The sequence below is a fragment of the Centruroides sculpturatus genome, unplaced genomic scaffold (assembly GCF_000671375.1).
Source record: "Centruroides sculpturatus isolate CEXI.00-Female unplaced genomic scaffold, Cexi_2.0 scaffold623, whole genome shotgun sequence".
Taxonomy (NCBI): Eukaryota; Metazoa; Arthropoda; class Arachnida; order Scorpiones; family Buthidae; genus Centruroides; species Centruroides sculpturatus.
The window spans coordinates 330,095-350,729 of NW_019384836.1; the positions used below are offsets into that span (position 1 = coordinate 330,095).

General features: G+C 32.0%; 2 protein-coding genes across 2 annotated transcripts in view; one reads left to right on the plus strand and one right to left on the minus strand.

Moving 5' to 3' along the window:
* The first annotated feature begins 10,760 nt into the window (after positions 1-10,760).
* Positions 10,761-11,376, plus strand: LOC111630225 (tRNA-splicing endonuclease subunit Sen34-like). Its single transcript, XM_023374292.1, has 2 exons — positions 10,761-10,927; positions 11,048-11,376. Exons 1-2 carry the CDS (start codon positions 10,786-10,788, stop codon positions 11,266-11,268), a joined length of 363 nt encoding a protein of 120 aa, XP_023230060.1. The 5' UTR covers positions 10,761-10,785; the 3' UTR covers positions 11,269-11,376.
* A 138-nt stretch (positions 11,377-11,514) lies between these two features.
* LOC111630214 (DNA replication licensing factor MCM3-like) overlaps positions 11,515-20,635 on the minus strand; it is a 49,355-nt gene continuing 40,234 nt past the window's right edge. Inside the window, exons 14-16 of the mRNA XM_023374283.1 lie at positions 18,254-18,324; positions 16,406-16,481; positions 11,515-11,843 (exon numbers count right to left, since the gene is read on the minus strand). Coding sequence (XP_023230051.1) covers positions 11,642-11,843; positions 16,406-16,481; positions 18,254-18,324 — 349 coding nt within the window. The 3' untranslated portion in view covers positions 11,515-11,641. The remainder of the gene's footprint in view (positions 11,844-16,405; positions 16,482-18,253; positions 18,325-20,635) is intronic.

Here is a 20,635-nt window from a genome sequence, read left to right on the forward strand (position 1 = left end):
TAAAAACATATAATTATTTGAATTTGACAGCTTTTGTGTTCATTTTTATTCTAAGAGAAAATTAACAATGCAAAATAATACTTATAAATTTTTTTTAATTTTAAAAAAATTACAAAAAGTAGTAAGAAAATATAAAGCGCTTATATGAAATTAATACTTTATACATAGCATTAAATGAGGAAGACTGTATTTTCAGCAACCATAACTTGATTACTGTCCATCATCATATTGAGTGCAGCCATTATTTCTTCAGGAGTAAACAATTCTTCTGGCGATTCTTTTGTGACAAAATCAGTAACTGCTGATACTGCAACCGATTGTTTGTGCTCCTTAGTGAAGAGTTTAAATAACAAAGAACGGAATGTTTTTAATCTAAAAAATAAATAAATTTAGATGAATTATTTTGTAAATAGCACTACTATATGAATCCTGTATAATATTTAAACACTAGCAGATGAGCCCTGAACTGCTCAGGCGAAAATTAAGATTATTAGATTATAGCCGATCTTACCCATTTTTACCAGGTGGAAGATAAAACATAAATTTTAATATTTGTTTCCTTTAATAACATATATTTATTTTAAAAAGTCAAATTGATGTTAACTCAATTCTTATGTATATACAATTAAATAGTTCTGCAAATATACTGCATATAGTGAAATTAGCAATCATTGGGAATTAAATTAATTCATGAATTAAGTCATTAAGAATTAGGCTGAAATTTTAACTTTACATTTATATTTGTTCAGGCAGAATGAAGAAATAAAATTAAAATAGTTTATTAAAGATTTGACAACAGTATAGTTGCATACAAAAATGGAAAATACAGAAGAGCGTTGTTTATCCGAATCAATTGGGGACTGGGGTTGTTCGAATAACTTATTTTTCAGATAACCGATTATGTACGAAAAAATATATTAACCTATCCCATGTTGAAATTTTTCTCCGTTTCGTGTCGCTTCCTGTTGAATTTTCATTGATGTTAAGCCTAATGTAAACTTTTTAAAATAATAATCGTGGCTATTGTATCATTAAAAATTATTTCTTTATTTTTTACAAACAAAATAAATATATTGAAAAATATAAAAACAAAAAAAAATTATACTTTAGAAGTTAATCTAGTATCAAAAACATTCGATTCAGCACGACACACAGTCCTCAGAAAAACACCACACAAAAGTGCTAGTGCTGCCAGCTAAAACACACACATCAACAAAAAAATATTGGAGTAGCCCAAGATAAAGCCAAAGATTGCAGCGCCACAGCACTAGCGAAAATTTAAATTTGCCGACTGGAATTCTTTCGGATAAACGACGCTCTACTGTAATGTTAAAAATTGATAATAGAGCATTTAGACCAATTGTTCTCAACCTTTGAGGCTACAGAACATCATTCATATACTTTTTATTATGTGAAGCATTAGTATCAATATACACTCGTTGCACCCAGAAGTTGTCAGAATTGAACAAAATTGTATGTGTGAGTGTAATGGTGATATAAGTTAAGTGATTACAAAATGAAAGCAAAAGAATCATTTATTGCAGGAAAAACTACAAAAGAAAGGAGGGTCTTTTGTATTGTGCAGAAACATGATGTGATACAGGTGGGCATGGAAGCATACAGGTGCAGTATTGTGTCCTGTGGCATTTCAGTCCACAGTTACTGCAAGCGGTCCTCTAGTTTGGCCAAACTCCTAGGCCTTACAACTTGGTATCCCAGGTGATCCCAGGCAGTCCTATGACACCGTTGCTGTGTGTCATAGCAACGGAGCATTATCCCGTTGGAAAATGGGTCTTCGGAGTTCTGCCATAGAGAGGCAACAGATGTGGCTGCAGGATATCACTAACACCACAGGGCTGTCATGGTCCCTTGGATCACTACTAGAGGAGTCTGGCTGTTGTATGTGATGGCACCCCACACCATCACACCAGTTGTGGAACAGTGTGTTGCTACAAAGTTTAAGCAGGACTGAGGCTTTTATCACAAGACCTTCAGTGACAAATCCATCATCAGTGCCCACACTGATGATGGATTTGTCACTGTAGATGACTTTGTTTCATTCCATTGTGGTCCAATCCCATTGGGATCAATACCACTCCAAATGGAGGCAATGGTGAGTGGTGTCAATGGGAGCCCACATAATGGCTGCTGCAATACCAAATGTTCCTCACCCAGGTGCCTCAAAATGGTATGGTTTGTAATGGTGGTGCCACCTGTGTCCAGATGGTGGACAATGATGGCTGTCGGGTTGGAACGTCATCAACGACGTTCCAACTAGAGTACGAAGTGCTTAGTTCCCATAATTCCATTCTCAGCAAGATGGATTCCATTCAAATGTCTTACCAATTACCCACAATTCAATGGAAAGTAGCAGTCAACATATCTGTTGAGTGCTGAGTGTGTTGAGTCAGCGCTACCTCAATGTTGAAAAAAGGAACAAATTTTAACGAATGTTGAGATCAGCGCTGAGTCAGAGTTGAAAATTGGAATGTCCCGTGTGTGCATGCTTTTTGGAAGACAAAGTGGTCCTCTTGGCTAGTGATCTGCTGAGTGTGTCCTGAGCCTGGGTGCCATGTTTATGAGCTCTTTCTCACCCACTGGTTCCAACACCTCAGTGTTGTCAGAACAGCCTAGGTGGTGGGCTATTTGGCAAGACGACTATCAGGCTTCTCTCAACCTTATGATCCTTTCCCTCTCAATCTTGACTTATTCTTAGGGTCTTAGATTGCAACATAAAGGCATTTCTAGTGATACAGTGTCCCTCTGCGACAGGTGAACTACAGTCAGGATGCTTTGCATGCTTTTTCATAGATCAAGGAGGATGTATTTTAACACCCTCTGCTGGCATTACACAACAAGCAAGCTATAACTCTTAATCATTTCTATATCTGCTTAAGACTTATCTGCATGACAAGTTTCACAGTGCACTAATTTTTATGGCAATGAGTAGTCAAAAATTGGTAATTCCATATTTACAATTCTCAAGAAACAATGAAGCAATNAGCATAATTCTGCAGGTTTTCTTCAGTTTACTTTAGTTAAAAGTGGAGTAGATAGAAATTTATTTATAGAATGACTGACAAGCTGAGTCAGAAATAATTTTTTGATTATGTAATTTTTTTTTGTTTTCTATTAAGCAACATAAACTTTTATTTAATACCTGTTAACACAATAATTTGTAATAATTAGTAACACAGTTATAAGTGAAAAATATATATTTATTCTTTACAACTTATAATTCTAATTTTCTCTCATAGTAATGATTTTGAAATATGACTATTATGCAAATAAAATTCTCAGATGACCTGAGAATTTTATTTGCATAATAGTGAGGTTGACCTGAAAATGAAAAATTGTATACAAAATAAAATCATTATAAAATTATATTGTATATTTAAATATGATATAGCACTTCCTGTGCCAAGGTTAAATGATTTTTTCTCGAATCTTATCAATTTGGATAAGAGTTTAATTTGAACATTAGGAAAATATGTTGGACACATCTGAAAATCATTCAGATTTAAAGGATTACTTGAATTACTTTGGTATTATTTGAGTGGAAATCCAGTTCTGTTGTGGAGTAACTTATAAAATGAATATTGTTTTACTTTCATAAGTACCAGTGATTGTAATTAAAGTACTCCTATTCATTGTTGTCTGGAGAGACATTTAGCAGTTCAAACTCAGCTAAATTTGTTTTGCTGACATTTCTAGAAATGTGGAAGTGATTTCCACATTTCTAGGAATGGGAAAAAACTTAATTCCAAAACTCACCATTATGGTATTTGTGATGAAGTGCAAAAGAAAAAAAAATATATAACATATGAATAATGCATATATGCTATGGTCAATTTCTGGATATAAAACTGCCCATAGCATTTGAAATACCATTCATATTACTATAAATCAGCAGCAATTCATATAACACCTGAGGGCTCCTTTTTTTTGTGATGCTGTTTAATAGACTGCCAATGCTGTAAATGTGCTTCAAGAGTTAAGATACCTTAAGAAATTGCACCAAAGTTTTTTGCCACTTGCAGAGCCATAACACCATAATGGTGAATTTTTGAACTAGATTTTCTTCCTAAGGAAATTCTTCCACATGTTCAGAAATGTCAGCATACAAAATTTGATTGTTTGCACTGCTACATGTTGCGCCAGATAACATTGAATAGAGTATTTTAATTATGACTATCCTGTAACCTAAAGATTATAAGTTTCTAAATTAGCTAATTCTTTGATAAATAAATAGTTAATGGCATCTAAAAAAGGCTGGAATAACCCTAAAATACCAACTTTATTGGGTCCCTTTTGAATTTGAATATAATCTAGCACTTTTCATTCTAGTAAGGTATAACAGTAATGACAAACATTGTCGTTTGTCGTTACTGTTAAAAAAAAAACAGCATTATACACCAACTAAAATTACAGAACTTAAATTTTCATTAAATGTCAAAAGACAATTCTGCAAAATAAAATCATTATAAAATTATATTGTAGTAAATATAACTATACTTAGCTTAATATATTTACTTGCATGCCTTAGATAATTTCTATTCATTTTTTTGTGAATAATTGTGAATTATATAGTTCAGTAGAAATATTAAAATTTAAATTTAGATTAATAGAAAGACATATGCCACTGGTATAATAATAATAGTAATAATAATAATAATAATGGTATGATGTTTAAATAATTTCAAATATTGTATAATTTATCATCCTGATTTTAACATACTTTGCTACTAACCCAGAGAACAGTTTCCTGACATTTTCTAAAACAGACAGTAATGAGAAAACATGATCTATTTAATGTTATGCAATAAGGTCATATTACTTCTATTTTTTAAAAAATGTTTCATTTCAATCTGATGTTATGAACTATTCAAAACAATGCTCTTTCTTGAAATCATGAACTCTAATTCTACTTTTTCTGTTGTTATCACTATTAGTTTTTTTTCTCCTTTAACATTTATTCCTTTCAAAATATGAGAAGAAAATAAAAATTACAACTGCTGTTTATCTTTTGTCTTATAAATAGTAAATTTTGATTTGCAGAATGTGTTACAATTTAAGGAAACAGATACATTGCAAAACCATTGTTTCTCATTTAGTTACAATTAGGTCATTTCATCAAAAGTTTGTTTGCTTTGCTAATTCCATTTTTTAGCCTGTCATTTAAAGCATTAAAAAAGTTGACTGAAAAACGCCTATAAATGTTATTACTTTATATATTTTGGTTGTCTTCACAGATTGTTTAAAGAAATAGTTTTAAACAACTTTTTAATATCCTTATAGTAAAGTTCTGTGTTGTTGTTGTCACTGTTAAATTTTAGATGCAGGAGATTTTTAAAGGGGAAAAGAAATCAATTGTCATTAGACATTTCTAATTAAATGCATAAAAAATAAATTGAAAGAATTTATCCATTTAGATCATTGTTCTTCAAAAACTTTTGTGATGAGATTCAGGTTTCATAACCTCTTGTATAATATAACTACATCCATTTCTCGTTTTCTGTTTATAAATAACTATAAATGATGATAAAATATAGTGAACTTTTGATTATCTGGAATGAATGGAAAAATATCATCTGGTTAATCTAGTATGATAAATGAAATAGGTAAATTTTCAATTGAACAAAAAGAACAATGCATACAACTATCTCTCATACAAAGTGAGACAATTTAATTCCTGGAATGCACCTTAAAAACTATACGAGGTGCATTCAAGTTATAACACCTCTGATTATTTTTCTCAGGACTGGAAACAGATAGAAACATGCGGTCTGTTTTAAAATACGTGTGCACTCGTTGTGAATGCATGACAGAGATGGTAGCACTGTACGGCACACAGAACTCTAGCGGCAGCAGCGAGAATGAAGACTGTTTTTGATACTTAAAATGGCAATGTTTTCATTACAAGAACAGCGTGTAATCATTCATTTTCTCCATTTGAGTGGTATGACACCAATTGAAATTCATCGCCAGTTGAGTGAAACATATGGTGATGGTGTCATAGATGTATCTAATGTGCATTCGTGGGTGCAACAGTTCAAAGAAGGCAGAACATTGTGTGACAACAAATCAAGACAATCTTGGCCTCGCACCAGCTGGTCTGATGACATAATCGAGCAAGTGGAGAAAGTTGTTTTGGAGGATCGCCAAATGAGTGTGGAACACATCGCCTATAAAGTACATTTCTGTGGGATCTGTGCACACAATCCTGCATGAAGACCTGAAAAGACCAGCACATCAGGTAAACGTGACGCTTCAGTTTCTTTGTGACAACAACTTTGAAGTGATTTCTCATGCTCCCTACTCACCTGATCTGGTTCCTAGTGACTTTTGGCTGTTTCCAATGATGAAAGACACTCTCCGTGCTTGCACATTCACTAGCCATGCCCCTACTGCATCAGCAATTTTCCAGTGGTCAAATCAGACTCCTAAAGAAGCATTCACAGTGGCCATGGAATCATGGTGTTGATGTTGTGAAAAATGTGTATGGCTGCAGGGAGATTATGTCAAGAAGTAACACAAGTTTCACAGTTTTTGTATGATTAGTTTGTGAGAAAAAAATTAGAGGTGTTATAACTTGAATGCACCACGTACATGCAGAACTGTACACTAGTGGCTACTGTCACTCTCTTTGTGCATCTATACATTGACTTAAATGGCATTCCCATTTCTGGAAGCAAGCCTGGAACTCATTTTCTGGAATACTGTTGAGCAGCCATCTCACGTTCTGTCGAATATCAGTTATATTTAGAAAATCTTTCAGTGCTCTTTTAATTTTTAAAATAGCTAGAAATCACAGGGAGCTAATTCAGGTGATGAATAGGCAGGATGATCTAATTGGATAATTGCTTTTTTTTTTTTTTTGCCCAGAAAATGTCTCACTGTGACTTGGCACATTATCATGATGAATGATCCACTTGTTGGGTCACAGTTCAGGACTTTTTCTTCAAACAGAATCTTGTAATCTCTGCAATACTTCTAAGTAGTAGTGTTCTAAATCTAAATCTTGCACTCTGTTAATATTAACAACCACCATTGTTGTTTTTGGCTGTGCTTCTTGGGTCTCTTCTCACATTTCACCCAGCTTTGAATCTTATGCCATTCGAACACACTGGCATCTTCACCATATGCCACTTGCAACAGTTGCAATTTCTCAGCAGCACATTTGCCAATTTTTGCACAAAATTTAATATTAATATGTTGCTTTAAATTTTAGTCACTCGTTTTTATGCCGAAGAGTACATACAGATAGCTATTACCTTCCCATTAGCTAATTAACAACTAGCTCTATCAGCTTGAAATGTATGTATGTATTAGTTCAAACATGTTCGAACATGAATGTGCATGTCACTTCAATATAATTATGTCACAGGCAACACCACATGGCTATTCCAGGAATTAAATTGTCACACTTTGCATGCAATTCATTTTTGTGATTAATACTGTATGCATTATAATCACATACTTTATAATATTGAGATACAGGTAAATAAAGGTTATTTACAAAAATGAGTATTTTCTTGTGGATATAAAAATTTCAATATTTACAGTGTTTCACAATCAGTCCTGAAATCACTTCTAGATTTCAGGACTAAAAATAAGAAAATGATATTGATAACAGAGCTAATTTATTCTCTTCCAGGATATTCTTTCATTTCACAAAATGAAAGAATACCCTGGAAATGTAAAAGCAAAAACTACTTCAAAAGACTATAAAATTAATTTAAAATGTGTAATTTATTCCAAAAATCTTTTATAAAATATTTTCATATTTACACAGTTTTTAAATGGAATTGTGTATTTAAATATAATAAAGGAAAATTAATAAAGCTATTTTTCCTACCATATAAAGAAGAATCTTGTCACCAATAATGATTTATTTTCTCTTTCCTAATTATAACTGACAGTTTTAAATACTACCTAAGATGGATGAATTGTATGATACTGCTTTTTATTTTTGTAACTCTGGTTCTCTTGAGAAAGTAAAAATATCAATTTCAGATTCATGAGAATAAAATACTACAACTGGAAATAAAATAAATAGAAACAAATTGCCTTGTACAGCAGGGGTGGCCAACTTTTGTATACATAAGATCTACTTTTTATCTTAAAAATGTGTTGCAATTGACTTGTTGTCGTAGGCATAGTCTAAGTGGCGAGGGGGGTATGAAATATATGCTATGTTTAGATAGGTAAGAAAAGCCACAATTTAATTTAAAACATGAAGAAAAGGTACTTACATTTTAAACAGAAGAAAAATTGAAACTCAACGTTGTGAGTTTTGGAGACCACCACTTCACCTTTCCTCTCTCTCCCTTCCTCTTGTCCTGACCTACTCTCTCTGTCCCTCTTTCAGCTTTTCTTTTTTTTTTGTTTTTTCGGTAAAAGGGAAATAAGAAATGTAGACAAAGGGTGACACCTTTGTCGACATTTCTGGTTTTCCTTTTACAACTGTATGCAAATGGATTGCACATGGACCAACAAAGCTGCATCTGTTGGAGGACGTGGAGGTCCAATATCACTACAGTTGCATTTGCATGTACGTTCACGCATTGCATTCGATTTCAAGTGTAACACATTAAGTCAAGACATCACAAGTGATTGACCAAAATTGGCTTCGTGATTGACTTGTTGGCCACCCCTGTTGTACAGTATATTTTTGGTTTATTTTTAAAGTTTAAGTGAAATTTGGAAAAAATCTCATTTGTAAATTTTGCTTTGAATTGATTCTAACTGCTAAAATTTTGAAATGATTATGTAAAAGGAATGAGCAAAAATTATTGTGACATCACAATACTGGACTCCAAGTTTTGATTTATTTGATTTAAAATATATGCTATTGATCTCAAATTGGTAGTGTCTTGTCCCTGTATATCATACTTTTCCTGATAATAACAGTGTCATGCTGGTCATCTATGTAATTCTGTTCTGGGGAAAATTTTTAAATTGAAATCACATGATTTCCAGTTAAGACTGGAAGTTTGTATATAGTTAATTGGGACTAACTGTCCCTAAGCTTTCCATATCTGGTCTTGACTTTTGTCTATCTAACATTGTTCTTGAGATGAAGGACAGATAAACAGCAAATGGGAATTTATAGGTCTATAATTTTTTCAAATTGCAGTTCAATAATCTATCAGCCATTGTTGATATTTCTATTTTTAAATTTTTACAGAAATTAGTTTTTAATTAATACAATTATAGGTAATATTGGATTTGGGTAAGATTACTTTACATACCTTTTTATCCAAATGAAAACATCTGAGATGTAAAAAAATTACACCAAGTAAAAATTTATGATGATTTAGAGTGGTCAAAATTTTTATTTGGAGTTTTTTTGGTAAAGATAAGCTTGGCACTTGGAGGCAATATGTAGAAAACAATAATACAGATAAAAATCTTGTGTGTACCACTTCCAATCACCAAGCTTATCTTTACCAAAGAAAAACTCATAAGAAAAATTTTGACTCATGTCTAAATTGTCATAAATTTTTACATCTCAGATGTTTTTGTTTAATAATTGTATTACTACATCAAGACATAAAACAATAACATGTAATTTTGTTGGTGTTGACTGACGCTTTCAATACACCATTTAGAAAGATTGTTATAAAAAGTTTTAAATCACATAAATTTGAGCTTTTGTAATTCTGAGTAACATTTTGAATAAAATTCATTTGGTTTCCATGCAATTTTATTCTTATAAGCATAAAATTAAGCCATAAAACTGAATTAGCTCTATGGGAAATCCCATGAACTTTGACCTATTGACCAGGAAGTTTGACTAGCACCTAACCAATAATAAGAAAGGCTTAAATTTAAAATTTGAGATTTCTAGACCCAGTAGTTTTTTCTCTGTGAGCATCTGCAGTGCCAGATGAAGAAGAAAATTCAGCTTTTTTGGCAGTTTTTGTGCTTTTGAATTGCTTATATTTTGGCAACGACATTACAGAAAATCTTGAAATTTGCACACTACCTAAGAAAACAATTTTCTTTCAAACCAGATATTCCGAATTACTTCAGGTGTTTGGGGATGGAGAAATCGACCCTTGAAAATCAGCAATTCTGATTCCCACATATATAGTCAGTTACTTTTTTACTTGACAGGGAGTCACTGGTCACTGTCATAATTCCTAATGCTGTTCCTAATGTCAATAATTCCTAATTGTGAACAGCATTAGGAATTATTGACATTAGGAATTATTCATAAATCATTGAAAATCAGCATTAGGAATTATTGACATTAGGAATTATTCAGAAATCATTGAAATTGGAGTAAAATTAGTTTGTTGTCTTGTTAACTTTGTACACAAAATAAAATAAAATTTAAAAAAACACTGAAAAATAAATTAAAATTACTAATTTTAGGAATATAACATGTATACTGAAGCAGGTTTGGCTAAAACATGAGGATTTTAAATTCCATTAAAGCAAATACATTTCCGTTTTTATGTATTTCAAACATTTTTAGATTTCACAGAACTTGGCAAATTTATCCAATCGTGGATAGAAAAAAATATGATTTTAATCAAAAAAATTAGGAATATTCATGGTACATTTGCTGAGTTATATGAAATCTATAAATAAATAAACCAGATAGATGTATTAATGTCAGGAATTTCAAAATTTTTTGTTTCCTTCATTGTTTTTACTTTTCATCATCTTATAACTTGAATAAAAGAATTCTTTAAATAATTTAAATATTGTAAGATCAGTTATACTTAACAAAAAATTATAAATTTTGTATTATTAGAATGTCCTTGGAAAAATATGGAAGTTTGTAAAAATGATTGGCAGCTTATGAATAGTGATAAAGAAAAGCTTCAATATGCTGTATTTTGCAATTTGTGGGAAAAAGGATATTATATTACACCAGGAATCAAATTTGGAGGTGATTTTTTGGCTTATGCAGGTTTGTATTTTATTCTACAAATGGCTTAGAATAGGGCATTCATAGTAAATCAGTTCTTGCCACCCTACATTTTAAAGGGAACATGTTCCAAATACTAATGCTACTTTTATTTTATGACAGGAAATCCAACACTATACCACGCCTTGTATATAATTGTATGTGTGCAGTATGAGGAAACTTTTTCACCACTTAGGTTAATTGCACTTAGTAGACTAGGAACCCATGTAAAGAAAACAGCAGTGTTGGCAACTGTAAAACCATCTGGAAGAGTCGACTATTTATCTATCAAATGGGAAGGATCGCGCAAATTGGATAATCCAATAAAAGAAACTGATTCATAAATGGTGTACTTTTATTTTTATTGTGAAATAAAAATCATTGCAATATATCAAATTTTCAAGTGCATATTATTAAAATACTGTATTTTTTTCTGAGGCTAGAATTTACAAATATTCTCAGAAATATAAGTAATAAAAATAATTCAATTTATAATGTTAATAGTATTTTAATAATATGCACTTAAAATATAGAAAAAATACAGCAATAAAAACATATAATTATTTGAATTTGACAGCTTTTGTGTTCATTTTTATTCTAAGAGAAAATTAACAATGCAAAATAATACTTATAAATTTTTTTTAATTTTAAAAAAATTACAAAAAGTAGTAAGAAAATATAAAGCGCTTATATGAAATTAATACTTTATACATAGCATTAAATGAGGAAGACTGTATTTTCAGCAACCATAACTTGATTACTGTCCATCATCATATTGAGTGCAGCCATTATTTCTTCAGGAGTAAACAATTCTTCTGGCGATTCTTTTGTGACAAAATCAGTAACTGCTGATACTGCAACCGATTGTTTGTGCTCCTTAGTGAAGAGTTTAAATAACAAAGAACGGAATGTTTTTAATCTAAAAAATAAATAAATTTAGATGAATTATTTTGTAAATAGCACTACTATATGAATCCTGTATAATATTTAAACACTAGCAGATGAGCCCTGAACTGCTCAGGCGAAAATTAAGATTATTAGATTATAGCCGATCTTACCCATTTTTACCAGGTGGAAGATAAAACATAAATTTTAATATTTGTTTCCTTTAATAACATATATTTATTTTAAAAAGTCAAATTGATGTTAACTCAATTCTTATGTATATACAATTAAATAGTTCTGCAAATATACTGCATATAGTGAAATTAGCAATCATTGGGAATTAAATTAATTCATGAATTAAGTCATTAAGAATTAGGCTGAAATTTTAACTTTACATTTATATTTGTTCAGGCAGAATGAAGAAATAAAATTAAAATAGTTTATTAAAGATTTGACAACAGTATAGTTGCATACAAAAATGGAAAATACAGAAGAGCGTTGTTTATCCGAATCAATTGGGGACTGGGGTTGTTCGAATAACTTATTTTTCAGATAACCGATTATGTACGAAAAAATATATTAACCTATCCCATGTTGAAATTTTTCTCCGTTTCGTGTCGCTTCCTGTTGAATTTTCATTGATGTTAAGCCTAATGTAAACTTTTTAAAATAATAATCGTGGCTATTGTATCATTAAAAATTATTTCTTTATTTTTTACAAACAAAATAAATATATTGAAAAATATAAAAACAATAAAAAATTATACTTCAGAAGTTAATCTAGTATCAAAAACGTAAAATATTTGAGTAGCCCAAGACATAGCCAAAGATTGCAGCGCCACAGCACTAGCGAAAATTTAAATTTGCCGACTGGAATTCTTTCGGATAAACGACGCTCTACTGTAATGTTAAAAATTGATAATAGAGCATTTAGACCAATTGTTCTCAACCTTTGAGGCTACAGAACATCATTCATATACTTTTTATTATGTGAAGCATTAGTATCAATATACACTCGTTGCACCCAGAAGTTGTCAGAATTGAACAAAATTGTATGTGTGAGTGTAATGGTGATATAAGTTAAGTGATTACAAAATGAAAGCAAAAGAATCATTTATTGCAGGAAAAACTACAAAAGAAAGGAGGGTCTTTTGTATTGTGCAGAAACATGATGTGATACAGGTGGGCATGGAAGCATACAGGTGCAGTATTGTGTCCTGTGGCATTTCAGTCCACAGTTACTGCAAGCGGTCCTCTAGTTTGGCCAAACTCCTAGGCCTTACAACTTGGTATCCCAGGTGATCCCAGGCAGTCCTATGACACCGTTGCTGTGTGTCATAGCAACGGAGCATTATCCCGTTGGAAAATGGGTCTTGGGAGTTCTGCCATAGAGAGGCAACAGATGTGGCTGCAGGATATCACTAACACCACAGGGCTGTCATGGTCCCTTGGATCACTACTAGAGGTGTCTGGCTGTTGTATGTGATGGCACCCCACACCATCACACCAGTTGTGGAACAGTGTGTTGCTACAAAGTTTAAGCAGGACTGAGGCTTTTATCACAAGACCTTCAGTGACAAATCCATCATCAGTGCCCACACTGATGATGGATTTGTCACTGTAGATGACTTTGTTTCATTCCATTGTGGTCCAATCCCATTGGGATCAATACCACTCCAAATGGAGGCAATGGTGAGTGGTGTCAATGGGAGCCCACATAATGGCTGCTGCAATACCAAATGTTCCTCACCCAGGTGCCTCAAAATGGTATGGTTTGTAATGGTGGTGCCACCTGTGTCCAGATGGTGGACAATGATGGCTGTCGGGTTGGAACGTCATCAACGACGTTCCAACTAGAGTACGAAGTGCTTAGTTCCCATAATTCCATTCTCAGCAAGATGGATTCCATTCAAATGTCTTACCAATTACCCACAATTCAATGGAAAGTAGCAGTCAACATATCTGTTGAGTGCTGAGTGTGTTGAGTCAGCGCTACCTCAATGTTGAAAAAAGGAACGAATTTTAACGAATGTTGAGATCAGCGCTGAGTCAGAGTTGAAAATTGGAATGTCCCGTGTGTGCATGCTTTTTGGAAGACAAAGTGGTCCTCTTGGCTAGTGATCTGCTGAGTGTGTCCTGAGCCTGGGTGCCATGTTTATGAGCTCTTTCTCACCCACTGGTTCCAACACCTCAGTGTTGTCAGAACAGCCTAGGTGGTGGGCTATTTGGCAAGACGACTATCAGGCTTCTCTCAACCTTATGATCCTTTCCCTCTCAATCTTGACTTATTCTTAGGGTCTTAGATTGCAACATAAAGGCATTTCTAGTGATACAGTGTCCCTCTGCGACAGGTGAACTACAGTCAGGATGCTTTGCATGCTTTTTCATAGATCAAGGAGGATGTATTTTAACACCCTCTGCTGGCATTACACAACAAGCAAGCTATAACTCTTAATCATTTCTATATCTGCTTAAGACTTATCTGCATGACAAGTTTCACAGTGCACTAATTTTTATGGCAATGAGTAGTCAAAAATTGGTAATTCCATATTTACAATTCTCAAGAAACAATGAAGCAATAAGCTAATAAACTTTATTGCATTGAATAAAATAGAAACATGTAATTGTCTACAAATAAAGTAATAAGTTATAGTACATAAATTTGGAATAAAAACTTTAAAATTTTTCATGAAACACTAGAGGCAAGTTTGCCAAACACCAGTTAAGAACCACTGATTTAGACAAACCACTAAAGTAACCCAAAAAAGAAAAATGAAGTAAATATTTTAAAAAGAAATCAAAATATTTATCAAGCACTGCCTATATAGTTGCTGTCTTCTTATTTTCTTCATAGAAACATTTTCAGAAATTACAGTAAATGTAAAAAGAGAAAACTATTTGAATAAAAGCACTGCACTAGGAAAATTAAGATCACTTTTCCCTACTAATTAATGGCAAGCAGAAGTGGACAGAAAGGATTATTTAAACATTGCTAACTCTGAACTCTGTTGAGCTAGCAATATTGAACTTTCTGCAAACAGTCCCACATTAACCAAAATCCACATATTCTGAGTTACCTGTATTATATGATAGCAGTGCTATCACTGTTATTATACAGAACTCAAAAAAGAAGGAAAAAGCCAAATGGTTTAACTAAAATTATTACTAAATTTTATTGTGAACTGTGAAGTTAATGTACTATAATACTAAATGCTTACTGTACTTATAAGGATGCCTGAAATTTTGAAATTTCTAATCTCCCTTCTCAAGAGCCAAATTCTGTCTTGGTTTCTGTGAAAGATAGTGGTAAGAAACACTAGTAATTTTGAGATATGCTATGAATTTGTAATTTAAACTGTGCCACTATCTTTCATTGGAGCTGAGATAGGATTTATCCCTATGAAAATGGGATTGGGATATGGCAAATATACCACTGAATAACACCAATTACATATAGGTATTCTCAAGGAGTTCTATTTGTCTAATACTGGGCAGAAGCAGGAAATAGCTTAGTGCAATATTTTTGTATATATCCTGTATATAACATTTCTTTGATACTAACATGCACTTTTCTAAAACATAATTGATTCTATGACAAATCTCTGTCTTATAAACAAAACAACAATCAGAAACATAACCAAACAATTGCCTTAAATAAATGCTATATTGGGCTATAACTCCACTAATTTAACGATTAATACTAAGTAATTTGCTACTAGAGATAGAGATGGCACCTAACATCTATCTCTAGTAAGTAGCAAATTACTTAGTATTAATCATTAAATTAGTGGAGTTATAGCCCAATTATTTAAGGCAATCGTTTGGTTATGTTTCTATATACATATCAGGCTTAGCAATGTTTGATATACTTACAATAATCAGAAGTCATTATGAATTGACCATGTGATGTGTCAAACACCAATAACATCATTTTGGCTTCACATTACTTCAAATGAGCTTTACTAGTAACAAGCTGTTATTTTTAAAAAAAGTTTTAAATGTTCAAACAATAGTTTAAATTAATGCCTTTAAGACAACATCACGATGTAGCATTAAAATAAATAATGTTTAGCAGCTCTATTTCCATGCTATTCTGCATATACAATAACTATTTGTTTCATAGCATTTGTATCCTTTTTTCAAATTTCTTGTTAAACAAAATAAAGGTGACTATTTAACTTTTTCCTTCCATAAAAATCTTAAAATTTGATTTCAAACTCATGGTGCATTGTAGAAGCAATGATGAAAAACTGGTTTTGCTAGCATAACTGATAACACTTTCCAAACTTAGGAATAGGACAACTTTAAAAGTAAAAAATACATTAAGTTTTTCACTTTTTGGCTCTTTACCTGTGTCATTCATGAAGATTTCATTTCAAAAAAATGAGAAACACAGCAACAAAAACAAATTTACTTAATAAAAAATCTGAATAAATCTGGTTTTAATTGTTAATATAAGTTTAATTAAATCCAGATCTATTTGTAGATGATTGTCATCATTTATTTCACTATTTTGATGAATTATAGAGTTCTGCTGTATTAAAATAAAGTATCTGAAAAATTACTTTTAGATATACTTTTCATACAAATATTTACCTTGCTTTAGGAACTTCAACAGAAGGTGTTTTGGGAACTTCTGATTTATCTTTCCTCATTGGTGGAATATCATTGGCTATAAAATAAATAATTATGAAAGCTTGATTAATTATGCAGCAATTAATAAAAATTCATTAATTTAAAATAGATACAGTAGAAGTTTGTTACTCTTGAATGTACAGCAATCCAGCACCGTCTGAAAAATAGCCAATAATCTGGCATGGTAGTGTTTCATAAACTGGAATTTGTTTGGACACATGATGCACTAAAGATAACCATGTTCATTTATGTTTTTTGCAGGATTTTTAATTTGTTATGCACTGTATCATCTGTTGCACTGTTTGCACATACTCTTTAATCAAACAGATTAAAGAGTATGTGCAAACAAACAAAAAAAGCATATAATAGTATGCACTGGTAAAAAATGTACAACAATGTTTGGATGACACACACAAATACTTACTGAATTTTTCAACAAAAATAGCTGGTAAACTGTTGACCAAAACTAGACAACAATTTGAAGAATATGTTTGCAAATTTTTTATGATATATAATTCATGTGTGATAACCCTTTCATTAAAATAATTTACTATGTATATGTATGTGCTAAAAAATATTTTTGTATTATGTTTCAAATGCTGAGAATTTGCAAACATAATACAAATATATTAGAATTGGATTCCTTTACCTGTTGTTGGTGACTTTTAGCAGAAGCTGTTTGGATCATCAGATCTGCGATTTTCAGTGTGTTTTCATTGTTTTTTGTGTTTATTAGTTAGTACTAGTGTTCTAGAGTCGATTGATACTTTTCTTCAATATTGGTTAGAAAGTGTTTGTTTGTTTGAGTGTTTATATTTTGTTAGGCTAAATTAGCTTCATCTCTGTAATTTGGATTAGGTCTAGCAGAAACTTTGTTTTTTACTTTAAATTCAGGTTATTTTGCTCTCTGTAGAATATTCACTGTTTCTCCTAGATGTTTCAATTAGGTTATTCTGCTTCTTACAGGGTATGCTAGCTTAGTTTCTGTGTTATTTTATTATTAGTTTGAAGTCTTTACTTTAGTTTTAAGCATTAAACTTTATTCTGTCTAGCTTTTATGTAGCTGAACTACTTATTGATGTATGTTACAATTCAGGTTTTCTTTTATACCCATGGCTTTGCAGCCTAAAAACTGCATGCCAACATTAATTGTACAGGGAGTAGCAACCAGGAATGGAGGGTTAGAGTCAATTTTAAAAAATACAGACTCGAGAATTGTTTATTTTTTCCACCAACTCTCTATATCTGACAGTAACCATATATACACTGCTCAGAGGGATCCTTCTTTTCTCTTCTTTCTAACTCCTCACCCCCCGCCTTCTCTTCCCCTTCTTCCGCCGACTAAACAGTTTGTGTAGAATGTCACATAATATAGTTCTAGACTAAGATTGGTTAGGCACAAATCTATACAAGTAGTGATATCACAAAAATTAAAGCTTTATCAACTTGTTTGCAGATACTTTGCAGAGCATGCTTACTATGTCAAAATGACATCATTTTGATACAGGAAACTGTTGAAATATACTGTAAGCAAGAACTTATCTGATATTACATCTCTGTATTCTGTAAATTGTTAGCTTCATAAGTCAAAGATTATGACTGAAAATGTTCTTTAATTGAAGTGGCTTAAAATATTTTATTTTAATATGTCTACAAAGATTACTTTTAAACAGTTAGTTAATAGTTTAAAATTTAATACCTTTGTTGTACTATACACATATATGATATATGTAATAGTTTATTATATTTATGCTCTCATTTAATTAATTAAATTCAATTAATGAAAAACAAAACAGAAGATATACTTACAATCTTCAGCTTGAAAATCATATGGATCAGTACTATCAGTTTTCTGTTCTCCTGCATCAGATGTTCTGGTTCTGAAAATATACATATATTAAATTATAAAGTTAAACAATATACTGAAGAATTGCATGTCAAATATGATTCAATAATAATAAAATTTCTCAAAGTACAACTTCCAGTAATATGAAATGAAGATTTAACTTTGTTTTATATTAGATTTTAATAATTTATATACTACTCACCAAATAAACCATCACCAGTTCATAATCAAACAGAAAAATTCTTGCTACGAATGTTTTCATCTATTTGTAATAGACATCCTCAGATATTGACAATATCAAACTAACAGCTAGAAGAGTAGAATGTTTTTAGCCGACCATGACGGCATTAGTGACATATGCGAATAATGAGGATGTTCACATTGAACTACAGAATGCTAAATTACTACACAGAGTATCGGATAAAGCACAACTCAAGTACCTCGAATTGCTGGAGATCTACCAGGCAATTAAACAAGGGGTCGGTATTAACATCAAAGAAATGGATACGCTTTCCACAGCATGGTGCACCATTTTTGAACTAGATCCCAATGATTGAAATGTGCATCAAAGATAATTTAAATTACGTAGAAAAAAATTTTTTTAAAACTCTTTCCTCCCTGTAGGCACTAAGAGGGCCTCTTTTTGCAAGCCTATTATGGGTTCGGCCAGGCCCACAATGGGGCTGCCAGGTGGTGAGGGACGGGGCCCGACATATCAGAATAGACCAACCCCCAAAAAATTCCTGGGGATTTTTCGACCCGTTCAGATTCGAACCCGGGTCCCCCAGAGCGGTAGGCTGCCACCTTGACCACTCGGCCATCCTGCCACTAAGTAGAATATTTATGTCATGATCTACATGAAATTAATTGATTTATTCGGATATGTTTCAAATATTTTACATATTTTAAATTTTAACGCAATGTATTTGAATTACATAGTTAATTGGAACTTTTAAAAACATTCTATTCTACTAGCTGTTAGTTCGATATCGTCAATACCTGAGGATGTCTATTACATATAGATGAAAACATTTGTAGCAAGAATTTTTCTGTTTGGTTATGAACTGGTGATGGTTTATTTGGTGAGTGGTATGTAAATAAGTACCCAGTTTTTTAAAATATATTAATAATTTATAAAAAGATTAAAAAATTACTCTTTTTGCAATCGTAAACATGCAATAGTAATGTGATTACAGATTTTTTGGTTTCCCATCACTGGTATCAAAAGAAGATATAAAAATAAATATTGTTCCTTTAAATAATCTAATTGAATATTTCTCAATATTCACTGATAAAGGTTGAATAGACTTTAGAACCCAAACCCAACTATTGCGTTGGTGCAAAAGTTTCTGGAACTTTCTAGACCTCTATAGAATATTCGAAATTGTTCTCCAACAGATGGCATCTAGAAGTTTCTTGTGGGATATGTAAATGAAGGGTGTTGAGATGCACAATCATAAGTGAAAAGATATTCTATATGAAAATACCAACTTTTTAAATAAGTTACATTTGCCATTTTCTCTTGACCAAATTCATATTGTGCTTTATAATTATCAATTTTGTATAAAAGTAGCTAAATTTTATCACTGGATAATGCAATCATTTGGCAAGAATATCATCTCCAAGTCTACAATCGGTCCAGTAAATTTAAAGCTGGACAATTTAAAGTCAACGATAAGCCACATTTGGGAATGCCTTCCATCTTTCAAAATGATAAGCTGAGGCAGCTGGTGAAAGCCAACCCATGAAAGAAATAAGCGAGACACTTTGTTGCAACCACTGTTGATCATCATTTATCTGCCATTGGAAAGATCTGCAAAATTAATACAGTAGAACCTCCATTATCCGGACCTCCATTATCCGGATTTTCGATTATCCGGATTGTTCAAAATAAACAAAAATTTTACGAATTTGCTGATTCGCACTTGGCGAATTACGACACTGTTTATGTACGTGATGGAATGCATAACTTTTTTTGTTTCAACAACGTCTCACCTTGCACAGTGGTCGTAAACCCTTAAATATATTTTACGTAGTAATAAAAATATAACTTGACATACGTATTTATAAATAATTTATATTCAAATTACATCATTTCTATGACCAAGGGCGGCGTAAGGCATGGACGACGCGGGCCACCGCCTATGCTTCGCGGTCCGAAGGGCCTCGCGTTTCGTAGGTTTATGCATTACTTAAAAGCTGCGAACGCGAATAAAAAATTTTACTCATCATAAAACGATAAATAGTTTGTCAAATTTTTATTCATAAAAATGCAGTTTCAACTGCTTTTTATTTTATAAAATCCGTCTTCTTGCGCCACCAGAGGGCCTTTTAAACAATAGGTA